General features: G+C 32.0%; 1 protein-coding gene and 1 pseudogene across 1 annotated transcript; both read right to left on the bottom strand.

The window, feature by feature from the left end:
- Positions 1–2,213: 2,213 nt before the first annotated feature.
- On the bottom strand, positions 2,214–3,224 carry LOC145129117 (ubiquitin domain-containing protein 7SL RNA1-like; annotated as a pseudogene).
- An 8,006-nt stretch (positions 3,225–11,230) lies between these two features.
- LOC145131257 (uncharacterized) lies at positions 11,231–14,545 on the bottom strand. The gene is made up of 7 exons (XM_079065974.1): positions 14,189–14,545; positions 13,192–14,139; positions 12,865–13,085; positions 12,204–12,689; positions 12,045–12,144; positions 11,342–11,965; positions 11,231–11,251 (listed from the first exon to the last, which is right to left on the bottom strand). Exons 1-7 carry the CDS (start codon positions 14,543–14,545, stop codon positions 11,231–11,233), a joined length of 2,757 nt encoding a protein of 918 aa, XP_078922100.1.
- Between the last annotated feature and the right edge of the window lie 456 nt (positions 14,546–15,001).

Raw genomic sequence — 15,001 nt, 5'->3', positions numbered from 1 at the left:
GACTCGCTAAACAACAACTAATGCCCCATATGGTATGAAATGGCATCCACAAACCACAACATTGCAAGAATCGTCGCACGACGACCCATACCTTATGTTGGCATGAAATGTCATCTACAAACTGCAGAATTGCAAGACTCGCCACACAAAACCCATACCATGTAATGATATGAAGTCACATAACGACATCCTAAGTGATAAAACAAAATGTCATGGAAAACCATGTTTTGATTAACTATAGTACCACATGTCATCAAATAACTGCATAAATCGTATGAATTCACATAAGCTACATAAATCAAATGAATTCACATCGATAAATGATTAAAATGATTTCCTAACATGAAAACTAAGTAATCAGACCACAATTACATATATTAGTAATTAAAATCGCCATAACCCACACAATAATATTATTGAATACAAACAATATTAATTCTTGACTAAGTCCTACAACTTGTGTTTTTGTCTAAATTTGTAGTCTGTTTTGTCAATGGAATTTTTTACAAAATTATAAAGTTGATGGAAACAGGATAGATCTATGAAATAATAACTAATTTATCATGATAGTTCCGTAAGAAGTTATTAATTAATTTAGGTATATGTATCGTTGATTTTCCACCATTGCAATCAAGTTGTAGTTGTGTACTTGTTAGTGGTGAGTGTTGAGTATACAGTTTTTCAACATACATCTCTATAAATTTTTATTGTGATACTTTGAAGTTGTAATCTTAATATGTTTATAGTTCGTACCAACATACTTATAATAGACATGTCAATGGGGAGGGTTTGGAGCAAATCTCCATTAATCAAGGAATATAAAAAAAACCATTAATCTAATTCCAATATTAAACTACCCAAATGCTTGCCACTAAGTAATATTTATCAAAAACGATAAATATCTACTAACAAGAAATACATTGCTTAATACTCATAATAAGAAATTAGGGTAAATCAAAGAGTTGCTAGTCATGTCTGATAAGTATTTATAAGTGGAGTGAATCGACAATGATTAATACCCTACTCATTTAATAAAAAGGTTGACGGGTACGAGTCGTAAATGGTTAAACGGATCGAACTCTGAGATCCAAATTTGTAAAAATTTTACAATTTTAGACTAAATCATGGTCAAATCTGCTCCATTAATAGATCTACTTATAATATTGGCAATCGACCTTAAATAGAATCATACTTACAATATAGGCAACAAAGTTTAAATAACAACATACTTGCAACTTAGGCAATATATTTCAAATAACAACATACTTATATTTTAGATGATAACTAACATAGACGTCCAAAAGTCATCAAATAACAAATGGCATGTTTCGCACCGAGCTTTTAAGAATTTTTGGGATCTTTTTGCTTTTAGCTTTTAAGAAAAAACTTGTAAGAAAGAAAAAGATTTGTTTGGCAGCACTCTTTTAGCTTTTATTTTAAACAAAAAGGTTTTGAATCCAAAAGCTACGTCAAGTACCTTTTAAGTGATTTTAGTTTTTCTGAACTTTTAGTTTTTAATTTTTAACTAATTGTCTAATTTTACATATTTAAAGGCTAATAATTATTTTTATCAAATACTTCTATATACATAAAAACTACAACTTTCAGCGAGCACCTAGTTTTGCAAAACACACTCATTAACTATTTAGGTAATAACTATAATATACAATATATAATAAAGCATAAAATATAATGGTTAGAAATTCATCTATAGTAACTAACTTAAACACCATAAACCTAAATTATTTTTTGTACATATAATAACTAAAATAAACGTCAAAGTTTTATCCAATAATCCATCCTCGAGCAATTAGCATACTCATCTATAAACATGTTATATTAATAAATTTAGCATGAACTCGTGCGTAAACAATTGGCATAAAGTACATCCATAAACACATAATTAAACATGACAATTTCATTCATAAACCGTGAAGATAAACAATTTATGTCCACAAACAACCAACATAAACCAAGTAAGGACTAAGGAAAGGGGATGGGCAATTTAACTAAAATCAACGAGGAGAGAGACATGCATGTTGGACGAGTTTTCTATTAGGACCCTCAATTTACACTATTATTATTGAGGTTATACTTCATGCATTTATCTCCAATATGTATCCCATAATCTACTACGTACTCTTTATATTTTTTAAATTAATTATTACAACTGGCGTGCCTAACTTGATAAAGTTTTGAATATGTGTTCATATAAGAAAAGAGATTAATTACGTAACAAAAAAACAAATAATCAATATATTCTCAAGACCCACCGGTGACACACCCGTTGAATATCTCAATGGTGTCGCCTTGTGCGACTTGATGCCATCTGAAAGATTGATCTTCTTCCATGACATTTTGTTTGTATATAAAGAAATATCCTTCTTTTGGTAAACGAAACGCTACCCCTTGACTTCTCACCTTCTGCAACTCCGGACTTCCTCAATTCTCCCACGTTACACATTGGATTCACCTCCAACGTAATCTCATCCCCGCATTTTGACATCACATTTACCTTAAATTTCTTCGAGTAATTATTATGTCCCATCAAATTCATGCTTAAATTACAAAGCGCGGTTGTAATTGTGGTTGTGGTTGTTGTCGTTATTGTCATCGTAGGCGTAGGTGGCTTAAGTGTAATTTCAGCTTCTGAACCATCAACAAGTTGACACTCATGTAATGTCTTACTATCATGTAATCCATTCCCATTTGCATGAACAATCATTCTGCCAAATGGGATTCCTTCCATTTTGTTGATATTCTCTTTCAACTTCAAAACCGAATCATTCGGGTCCATTTCAATTGCTACTCCGAAGGTTTTCAGGAAAAGTTTGATCTTCTGGGAGGAAGAACAAGACGACGGTGAAAACGTTTCTTCGATTTTGACCTTGGTAATGGTGGTGGCGGTGGTGGTTATGTGTGGTGGTGGAGGTGGAGAGGTGGTGGTGGTTGTTGAGGATCAGTGGTGAGGCTGGTGGTGGTGGTACTTCTGGTGGGGCTGTTGATCATAAGCTTAAGGTGTGAACTGTCAAAGATATTGGAGTTTTGAATGTTGAGATCGTCAGGTAGCATTCTTCCTTTGAACATTAGGGTTTGTTCATGAACTGGAATACCGTGATACTTTGTCACTTTTTCTTTGATTTCTTTCATTGTATCAAAGTAGCCAACTTCAATGCAGAAAGGTGTGCCATTGTCGGGTTCAAAATACAAATCCATCATTCACTACAACACAAAGTGTTTGTGTTTAAAGGTCGCGAATATCTAAAATGGAAGAGTAGAAGTAGAACCGTTAGAAATAAAAAAACAAATTCTTAACAGATGCAACACTCAATTAAGTGTGTGTATGTGTGTATGAGGATTTTATGGATCAGATAATATTTAGGAAATGAATATGGTTTAGATGCGGAGAGATTGTAGTGCAGTTTGACCCTTTCATTTCTTTGACAGTTGCGGTATATATATCTAAAATAAATCTAAACATAAAAAAGTAACATTTAAAACTAGTATATGTTAAATAAAAGTATCCATCATTATTTTTTAGATAGAAATGGAAAGTAGGATGTCCAACTTGTTATGATTTTTTTTCAGTTTTAGTTTTATTAACAGATTTCGACATATTGGAAATATTATCACATATGGACATATTATCAAAATCAGATGTGGACATAGGGACATTAGGAGCGGAAACACGAGTACAAGAATTGGAGGTACTGAAACCAAAAAATGGATGGTCAATATTGACAATTCGTTGCTATGTGAAAAATACATATATCAGTCAGGATATCATTGAACCACTTATCAAATTCCATTAATTAATTATAGCGTAAAATATATTTATTCAGTAATAATGATCAAGTACAAGACAACTTAGGGATATCAATGCTATGGAACCCAACACAACCACTTTAACAACAGAGTGAAATAATCGCATGTCTCATCTTTCATTGGGTTTTTTTTTGATAATCCGTTTAAAAAATTAGTTTTACTATATATAATTTTATGAATATATCTCATTATTCGAATAATACTTATTGAAACTTTTTACTTCTTTTCCATTACTATAATTATACAACATACCTCTAATGCATCGAAAAAAAACCACTTTTTGTAAATTCAGGATCTAATAAGTGTTTGTTTTCCTTTATGCATGTATAAAATATATAAACTTCGTTAACACAATATCTATTAGGAAAATCAATTTAAACATTTCACAAATAATAATAATAATAATAATAATAATAATAATAATAATAATAAATAGTAAATAATAATAATAATAATAATAATAATAATAATAATAGAGAAAATGACCAACAAGATTTATTTAGGTTTAACCGGTGATTAGATTATTTGTAGGGATAATGACTTGATAGGGTAAAATACTTTTTGAAATGTACACATTTAGTCCTTATTATTTTTTTTGTAAAATAAACCCTTATACTTTATTAATATGTACACATTAGGTCCTTTTCACCGGATTCTACAGGTTTTGCTGCCGTGGAAGGGTTTATTTTACAAAAAAAAAAGAATAAGGACTAAATGTGTACATTTCAAAAAGTATCTTACCCTATCAAGTCATTTTCCCTTTCTTTTATTTTGTTGAAATGAAATACCCAGGTGGCATCCACATATCCACAACGAGATTTTTCCAACTTTTATTCATCATGAAAAAGAGGGAGAACCCCGATCTTCGGCGACTCCTCTGTGTGTTCCTACACATCACTAGTAGCAAGGAGGAATGATGGCAAAAACAACAAGGTCGAAGGGGGAGGCAGGAGGAAGTAGAGACGGTAGTTGGCGGCGAGGAGCTGCTCTGGTAGCCCCCTCGTCGATTCTTTCTTCTTTTTCTGACAACATATCTCAAAGATGGAGGCAAAGAGAGACAGATCGGAGAAACACAACAGGTAAAGGGTGTTTGGTTGTTGATGTTCGACCGGAAGGAAGAGAGACGAGAAAGAGAAGGGTCGCCGCCCTTTTCTTGTTGCTGGAGGATCACCCACCTCCGGTGACTAAGCTAATTAATTGCTATTTAGTGCCACTTGTGCTTCCACATCAGCAAAACATGTAGAATCCGGTGAAAATGACCTAATGTGTACATATTAATAAAGTATAAGGGTTTATTTTACAAAAAAAAAAGAATAAGGACTAAATGTGTACAATTCAAAAAGTATCTTACCCTATCAAGTAATTTTCCTTAAAAGAAAATTCATATATGACCGGTATACCGGGTATAGCCGGTCACAAGGATTGCATTGTTACAAATAATAAAGTATAAGAGTTTATTTTACAAAAAAAAAAGAATAAGGACTAAATGTGTACATTTCAAAAAGTATCTTACCCTATAAGTCATTATCCCTTATTTGTATGGAAATGATATTTCTTATTAATTATGTTTAACCAATGATTAGATTATTTGTTTGTGTATATTTTTGCGGACTCAAATCTAACTATGAACTATGTACGGGACTCTAAGAATTGCTGACGTGTTTATATCAATAATGTAGAAAAAATTAAAATGAAGTGTATTAGTGTATATGACATTAGCTTTCATGAAGTCAACATGGGACGGTAGCTTTAGTTAAACAAAATAATAAACAAGTATATTGACCTTCTCCTCATAAAATAATTATAATGACAAGTAATAACCCCAAAAGGAAAATGGGTTATGCCCACTAAGACCTTAATTAGGGATATTATGCGACCCGATTTTATATGGGTTATTTGTTTAAAAATAAATTAAGGGCAGAAGCACGAACAAGTTTTCTTATTCTGAAATCTCCATGAAAGCCTTTTAATATATTATTTGTATATTAATTATATAAATATATTATATATGAATATTGACCGGATGTTGAACGATTAAGATGGGCAAGAGAGAATATGGATGTAGCGGTGATGAAAATGTTATTGTGGACATGTTGTAGAAGTTTATTAGACATTATACCGAACAAATAGGTTATGGCACCCTAAGACCTTAATTAGGGATCTCAAGAAGTATTGTAGGACCTGCAACGGCCCAAAAATCAGGAGAAAAAAATTCATATTTAAAACAAGTACTACATATATAAAACTTGTTCCAAAAACCATCACAATGTATAAATGTCAAATCATCAGAATACAATATCATAAATGCGGAAAAAACAGGAGAGAATGTTGTGCTATCACGTCGGGCCCTTCCCTTTAGTATCGTAAGTACCTGAAACCATAAACACAAACTGTAAGCAAACGCTTAGTGAGTTTCCCCAAAGTACCACATCCCAAACATACAAATTAATGTTATGGGCCAAATCATAGTCTTACATATATTATTGTCGAGGGCCAAATCTCGGTCTTACATACAAGTATCAGGGGCGAGATCCTTGTCTTTCCTACGATTGTCAGGGGCCACATCCTGGTCTTTCATGCAATTGTCAGGGGCCAGGGGCTAGATCCTGGTCTTCCATACACATATCACAAAAATAATCCACATCCTATAACACAATTAATGGGCCGGCCTTGGTGCCTTCAACCTATTGAAACAGTGAGAAAACTCACCTCAACTACTAGAAATCTCTGATAAACACCCGTGCTGTTGGACTGGAGGAATCCTCGTGCTAACTAAACAATAGAGCCACAATTAAAAATTGAGACATAGCCCAAACTAAGATCCTACGATATTTGCCTAATGTCCAAAGCAAAATAGGCCAAGCTAGCCTACAAGGCCCAATAACATCGTAGGCCCAAATACAAGGACCAACCAAGGCCCAAAATGAGCCCAATTTTACAGTACCTGAACAATATGGATGTTACAGGACCCCGATTTTATATGGGTTATTTGTTTTAAAAAATTAAGGGTGGAGGCAAGGACAAACATTCTTATTCTGAAATACCCATGGGGCCTATTAATATACTATATGTTTGTATATTAATTATATAAATATATTGGCTATGAATATTTACTGAATGTTGAATGATTAAGATGGGCAAGAGAGAATATAGATGTAGCTGAGATGAAAATGTTGTGGTGGATATGTTGTAGAACTTTATTTGACACTAGGCGAATAATCGTGCGTTGCGCAGAATACAACAATATATTTGAAATCTTTACAAATATATGTCTTTTAAATATATCAACGACGTTGTTGTTAGCTCTTAAATAATATAATAAGTTGATATAAACATTGTTTGTTTCGAATCATATGATAATGTATACATCTTTTAAAATTCTATAATCTCAATTGGCTCAATGGTCTTACATGTGGGTTACTCATGAATAAAATAAACTATAATATATGGTTTAATGATATTTATAGTTGTTGGTATGATTAATTAATTTTAAAAAATTTATTTTCTTAATAATTTAATTTCTATCATCGTAATTATTTAAAACATCAAACATTGTTTTTGTTTTTAAAGGTATCAATATAATTTTTGTATATAATTTTATTTTTAAATATTGTTGTTCTTGTTTGATCTATATGCCCAAAAATCATTATGGAGTGATATTTGTAATAATATATGATCCTATATGGTCACACATTTATCAAGTTGGCACATTTTTTATATTTATTATTAATATGATTATTAATAAATAATATCAATTCTTGTATTTTAATTAGGGAACATCTATTGTTTTATGAAAATAATAATTATAAGATATTATTACTAGTTATTATTTCATATGGTATGAACTAATAAGTCATGCACAACATTTTGGACTTGTTGAATTCTTTTGTCTTTTACCTAAAGACAAATTTTATATTTTATAAACTTGGAGTTTATAAAAAAAATAAAGAATCTTACTTTTTAAAAGACATAATGATGGTGTGGGAGGTTGCTTTTTCAACCTTCCACATTTTGTCGCCCATACTTCTAAAGGTTACCATTACTTTATATTATTTTAATGGTAATGCCTTACTTTTCATGAGCTATATAAGAGATACATGAGGCTTGCATTTTGGCAAGAGTGAAGCTCTTCTTCTTCCTCTTTTTTCTCTCTAGAACCATGGGTTATTCTTTTCTTCTTCCTCTCTCTCTTTTGAAGTTAGTTTGGTGTTTAGAAGAGCTCTTGAGTTGTTCCCTTTAGTGCTTAATTGAGTTAAGCACTTAAAGGCTTTAGACACTCAAGAATACAAAAAGGAACTAGCATTCCAAGTGCCTTACTCTTGATGGTGGATACTTGTAGAGAAGATCATAAGATCGTTTGTTATCTTCATCAACACCCCAAAACCAAGTGAGTTCAAAGGCTTCAAAGGTTATCTCTAAAACATCCTATGGTTGTATTTTTTATTTCATTCTAACTTCTATAAATGGATCCATGATAGTGTGGTTTTGTTATGAGCTAAAAATAAACTTGTTATTTTTAAAGTCTTCCGTTGCCGGTTTTTATTAAAAACAAACTTTTATTTCGTATCAAAACCCAATAATGGTATCAGAACCATCTTTTATATGTCAGAATGATTTTTTATGTTTGATAATCTTTGGTTTTTGGAAAACAAGCATGAATTTCTTTTTGCTAAGAGAAATCCATATTTGTCTTATTTGGCAACTTCTTGGTTGAAATTGTTTATTTTTATATGTAACCATTTTTCATGCATTTTGGTTATATAAAAGTTGCCTTAGAAAAAACAAAGAGTTATTTGTTATAGTATTTGATATGTTGGTTTGTATAAACAAGCCATTTGGATCTTTGTGTTGTGTTTAGTTGATATTTATTTATTCATAAGATGTCATAGATAAATAGGTATTTAAGTATTTTTTTTTCATTTGTTGATTTGTTGTGATAAATTAGTTAGACTAGTTATATTTCTTTTTAAATGTAACAAGATGAAGAAATGACATCCTTGAATATGACTTAACCATTTAAGACCATAATCCAAACCATAAGCATCTACTTTTGGTTTTGGGATTAATTATAGTCTTAATATTTTAAGTGTTGCAACTTTCACAACATGAATATTTGAAGTCATTTTTGCAAGCAAGAGTTGACTTGGCAAGTGGGAGCTTGAAGACTCTTTGAAGTGTCCCTTAAGTCCTTTTAGAAAAGACTTAATAATTCTTGTGATGGCTCACAAAAATTATTACTAGACATGGCTTAGTTTATACACATTACAATGCATGGTTGTGATGTTTATTTTATGTTAAATGTATGTTATGTTTTATGTATAAAATAGTTTTTACATGTCAAATAACATTTTTCCATAAGATAATATCACTTGGAGTTTGAGTAAAAAATATTTAAAAGATAACATAAGATGTTTATAAATGGATATTTATAAAAACGTTTTACAGGTTACGGGTTTCCGGTTAAAACTCAATTTTTGTTGAAAATAGTTTATTGTAAAACTTATAAATACCCAAAATATTTGAAATGGTTTAAAAGATGTTTAAAAATTATATAAACTCCATGTCTTTATAATAAAAAAGGAGTTTTTATTAAAAGACTACAATCGGTTTATAGCGTTATAACGGCAAATAATAAAACGAGTGATTATTTTTTTACGTCGAAACTTAATATATGATATTGGTGTATTAAACATAACGCAACATGTTGATATTATGTTTTATGAATGCTAAATGAGATTTAAAACATAAGTATCATCACCCACATTTTGGTTTATGAAAATATGACTTTATCATAAGATGCATAAATTTGAGTTTATAAAATAAAATGAGTTTATTCTATAAATTCATGAAGTCATAAGTTTTTGATTGTTAAAAGGACATTTAATATAGTGATTTTATAACTCATCCAAAACTCCAAGTCTTAAGTATAAAATATAGTTTTATTAAGACTATTACCGGTTTTTAAAACCGATCTACGACTAAACTTTAAAATACCGGATTTTAGTTTATAACTGGTCGCGGTTAATGGCAAATATAATAAAATTTTATTTGGCACCTAAAGAACCTCATAACAAGTGATATGAATTTTACAAAAGGGTACATGAATGTTGGATTAGTGTCTAAGCCCGTAACTATATTTGGTATGTACTTGACCCGGTTGTGCATGGTCCTTTTGGGTTGCCTTCACCGAAGCAACTGGACAAGATGATTTATGGAGAGAGCACTAGTACAAAAATAACCTACGGTCACACTTTTCGAAAAACGGCCTGTGACACTTTTTCTTAAAAGTGTGGCCAAAAGTCACTAAAAAAATTTAGAGACTGTTTTTGGATACATTTAAATTAGATTGTGTGGCCATTATATAGACAATCAAAACTTTTACGACACTTAATTATACCAAATGTGACAAATATTAGTCACACTCGAACACTGAGTCCGTAGGTCACAATCAGCCACATATATCGATTAAGATTGTCACACTTTTTTTATGAGAGACAGTAGATAAAATTATCGTCACATGAGTTAGTTCTCTGTGTGTCTATAACCTGTTGCCTTTTTAGCCACATAACAGACAAAGTAGCTAAAAGGTGACAAATATTGGTCACACTAATTATTTGTGTGTCCATAGGGCGGTTCTATACTAGTTGTATTTAGTTTACGCAAAAAATTAAAAGAAGTTACTATTGGTTACTTATGGTCATGTACCTTTTATTATGTGTGTCAAAATATTATGAATTGGCTTTAAGAATAAACAAATAATGTGTGTGTAGGTAGCATTTAGTTACGTTTACAGCTATTATATGTGTCTATATGTAAATATAGTCATAAAAGAAAAATAATGTCTTATCGTTATAATTAGGGGTCGTTCATTAAATATGTTACTTATGGTCATGTACCTTTTATTATGTGTGTCAAAATATTATGAATTGGCTTTAAGAATAAACAAATATTGTGTGTGTATGTAGCATTTAGTTACATTTACAGCTATTATATGTGTCTATATGTAAATATAGTCATAAAATAAAAATAATGTCGTCTTGAATAAGAGTTATAAGAAAGGACCAAATTGCCCTTTTTGTCATCTATTCTTTTAATTGCACCAGATAATATACCATAATAAATGAAAAAATTACAAATTATTTTAACAGAATATTATGATAAATAAATGAAATGAATACAACATAACTTGTGTAACATTGCATAACGAAAGTACATTGCTATTACATGCAGTTTATGTTATAACATGTGTAACAATATAACATTAAAAAACCAAAAAAAAAAAAATATGTTTGAGTTATAACAATATTACACCAGAATAGTTTGATGGTATAATATGGTAAAAAGATATTAACTAAAGTACATCGTCATTTTTTGTCATTTTCTTATTCTCCACATAACGCTATGCTCAAGGTTTGGCCTTTCCCTTCTACAAACAAAAAATAAAGATCATTAAGTGTTAAAAGAAGGAGAAATATTATAGCTACAAATGTAATTAATGACATTAAGAAACACGTACCGTACGTATAAGAATACCGTGACAATCAGTACGAAAATAATCATTTTCCTTCTGCAAGTCAAGTGTGTCTACACGTGGCAATATGTTATCATTATGAGGAACAATAGTACTAAATTCTTCATCTACATCTTCATATGTATCTCTGTAATTTTTGGGAGGTGTCTTGAACACAATAGACATTTTTTGATCGAGTGGGTCTGTCACGTAAAAAACTTGTTGTGCTTGTGAGGCCAATATGAAGGGATCACCTTTATGGCCTAATCTTTTTAGTTCAACTAGTGTGTACCCCAATTTATCCCTTTTTACCCCATTTCTATTGTCAACCCAGTCACACATGAAAATTGGAATTCTTTTAAAATGATAATCTAGTACCCATATCTCTTGTAAAACACCATAATAAGTGTTTTTGGCATATGTTACAACTTCTTTACTGATGTGTGTGTCAGTTGCAACAACACTAACCCCACTGTTTTGGTAAACTTTACCTTCACGAGCTTTTGTACGAAAAGTATATCCATTAATAGCATATACATCGTATTTAATAATGTTCTTATTGGGTCCATGTGAAATCCATCTCATTGTCTCTGTTATACTTTCTCTACAGGCCCCTAACTCTCTCTCTACCTGAATTGTAATTAGATTATGAATTTAAGAAATCAAGAAAAAAATAACAAAGAACACAACATATTTGACAAGAATATACCTCCTTTCGTAACCAATGACCAAATGTTTTACTATGCTCTTGTTCTATATGTGCCTTTCGTTTAGTAGGGTGTAGATGTTCCAAAAATTCCATGTGTCGTCTGTCAATACGTTAATGTTAATATTATTATAAAAAAAACATACATGTAAAAAACCTTACTTGATATATGGGAGTACTTCAGATGTATTTTGCAATACAAAGAAATGTGCTTTGCTGAATAGTTCTGCAGAAACTTCTACCGATTTAGCAGCTGATAGAGGAGTACCGTCCGTAATAGAGCTACTATCTACACCTTTATGAATTCCACAATTGTTATGATTGTCAGGTGGAATACCAACAGTATCCATCCTTTTAAGGAATTGACTAAAAAACTCAATTGTCTCTTCTGCAACATTCTCTTCTGCAATGCATCCTTCTGGTCTATTTTTGTTTCGCACGTGCCCCTTACTAACCTTCATAAACCCTTCGAATGGGTACATCCATCTAAAGAATATTGGACCGCATAATTTTACTTCCCTAGTGAGATGAACGGTTAAATGAATCATCACATCAAAAAATGATGGTGGAAAGTGTTTCTCAAGAAGACATAAGGTTACACATAACTCCTCTTGCAACTTATTGAGCTCATCCACTATGATTTCTTTGCTACATATTGATTTGAAAAAGAAACAAAACCTTGTAATAGCAACTCTGGTGGGTGGATGCATAATAGATCGAATTGCTATGGGCAAAAATTGTTGCATGAGCATGTGATAGTCATGTGATTTTAGTCAACTTCCTATCCTTTAGACTCACCAAACTAGAAAAATTAGAACAATACCCTTGAGGAACCCTTAAGTTGTATAAAGTCTCACAGAATTTGTCTTTTTCCTCTTTTGTCAATGTACAACCTGCTGCGGGAAGTGTTGTGTTGTTCCCTTCTATCTGAGGATGCAGCTCTGGTTTTAAACCATAATGAACCAAATCCAATCGAGCTTTATAACCATCTTTCGTCTTCCCGGGAACGTTCAAAACAGTTCCTGTTAAACTCTCACCCACATTCTTTTCCACATGCATAAAATCTATACAATGTGGAACCAAATTGTCGGGCCAATACCTTAGTTGTCTATACCATATATTGAATTTCTTCCAGTATGTATTATTTTACTGGCCCACATCTGAAGTACCCACTTGGTGTGATTTTCTCTTTTTTTTTATTCATCTTCCCACCTCTTCCACTTGTTGATTGTTGGATTTCTGCCTCCTTGCCCTTATTAACCTTTCCCCATTTATTAATTATAAATTTTACCCTGTTATATATCTCCTCCCCATTCATAGGTTCTGGAGAGGGTGAGAACTCTTGTTGTCCATTGAATGCCTTCTTTTGTCTTCTAAATGGGTGATCATACGGTAGAAATCTTCTATGACCAGCATAACTCTGCTTATTCGATTCAGGGAGTCTAATGCAGTGTGTCTCTTCACCACACACAACACAATCTTGAAAACCGCTGTATGGGCAACCACTTAATGTACCTAAAGCAGGATAATCATTAATAGTCCACAATACAACTGCGCGTAGTTTAAAATGCTCTTGTGCATATGCATCGTATGTTTCATCTCCAAAATCAAATAATAATTGCAGATCATCAATAAAAGGTGCTAGGAACACATCAATATCGTTTCCTGGTGTTCCCGAAATCAATAACGAAAGCATGATGAACTTTCTCTTCATACACAACCATGGTGGAAGGTTGTAAATGACAGTTAAAACAGGCCAAACACTATGACTCCTATTTCCTCTGTTCACATCAACCCCGTCCGCCGAAATGCCTAGTCGCAAATTTCTTGGTTCGCTAGCAAAATCAGGATATTTGTCATCAATGGCAGCCCATGCTAGTGAATCAGCTGGGTGACTTAAAACGCCAACATCCACCTTTCTTTCTGTTGTGTGCCATGTTATATCTTTTGTAGTTGTCTTAGACTGAAAAAGACGCTTGAAGCGCGGAATAATTGGAAAGTACCACAAACATTTTGCAAGAATATTGTTGTAAATTTTATTTTTTTTGTTCATCAACCTTCCATCTTGATTTACCACAAGTAGGACATGCTGCCAAGTCTGTGTATTTGTTTCTGTAAAGTATACAATTGTTGACACATGCATGTACCTTAGTATACCCTGAACCCATTGCCTTAAATGCTTTTTTCGCCTCATATGTACTACTGTACATTTCGTTTCCTTCTGGTATCATGTTTTTTATCAAAACTAATAATTCTGTAAAGCACTTATCTAATACTCCATACTTACTCTTCAAGTTGAGTAGTTGAATGATTGCAGATAACTTTGTGAAATTATGACACCCTGTGTATAGGGGCTTCTCGGCATCCTCTATCAGTTCTCTAAACTTATCAGGGTTCCCAATAAAATTTTCTTCTACAGCTTCAACCATCTCTACTGTTTCTGCAGCATCTGTTGGCATTTTTGTGTTCATGTTCGTGGAATCTACATCGTTTGACGTATCCATGTCAAAATTATGTTCATATACATAACTTCTTGGTGGTTCTTCTGTTTCTCCATGCTTATTCCAATTTGTGTATGTTTGATCAATTCCATTCCTGAATAGATGATCATCTACCACATCCACCGAATGAGATATGTGGTTTACACACTTAACACATGGACAGGGAATTCTTATCTTTTTTTGGTATCTGCAGGATCCATATGTTTAGAAATCTTGTAATTGTGCACTGCATATTTGATAAATTCTGCAACACCTTTTACATAGGTTTCTGATGTTCTGTATGCTCCCATCCAAGACTTATCCATATTCAGCTTACAACAGCGTCAACAAGCAATATACGTTTCCTGTTTATTGACCCACTTTAACAAACAGTTGGTGTGCATAAACAAAATAGATCACATTACTCATAAATCCAATATCTTGAAAGAAAAAAACTTGTTAACTCAAAATAAAATATAA

This window comes from Lactuca virosa, chromosome 8, assembly GCF_052849685.1.
Source record: "Lactuca virosa cultivar CGN04683 chromosome 8, Lactuca_virosa_CGN04683_v6, whole genome shotgun sequence".
Classification (NCBI taxonomy): domain Eukaryota; kingdom Viridiplantae; phylum Streptophyta; class Magnoliopsida; order Asterales; family Asteraceae; genus Lactuca; species Lactuca virosa.
The sequence above is the reverse complement of the archived record's forward strand: the minus strand, read 5'-3'. Positions and strand labels throughout refer to the sequence as shown.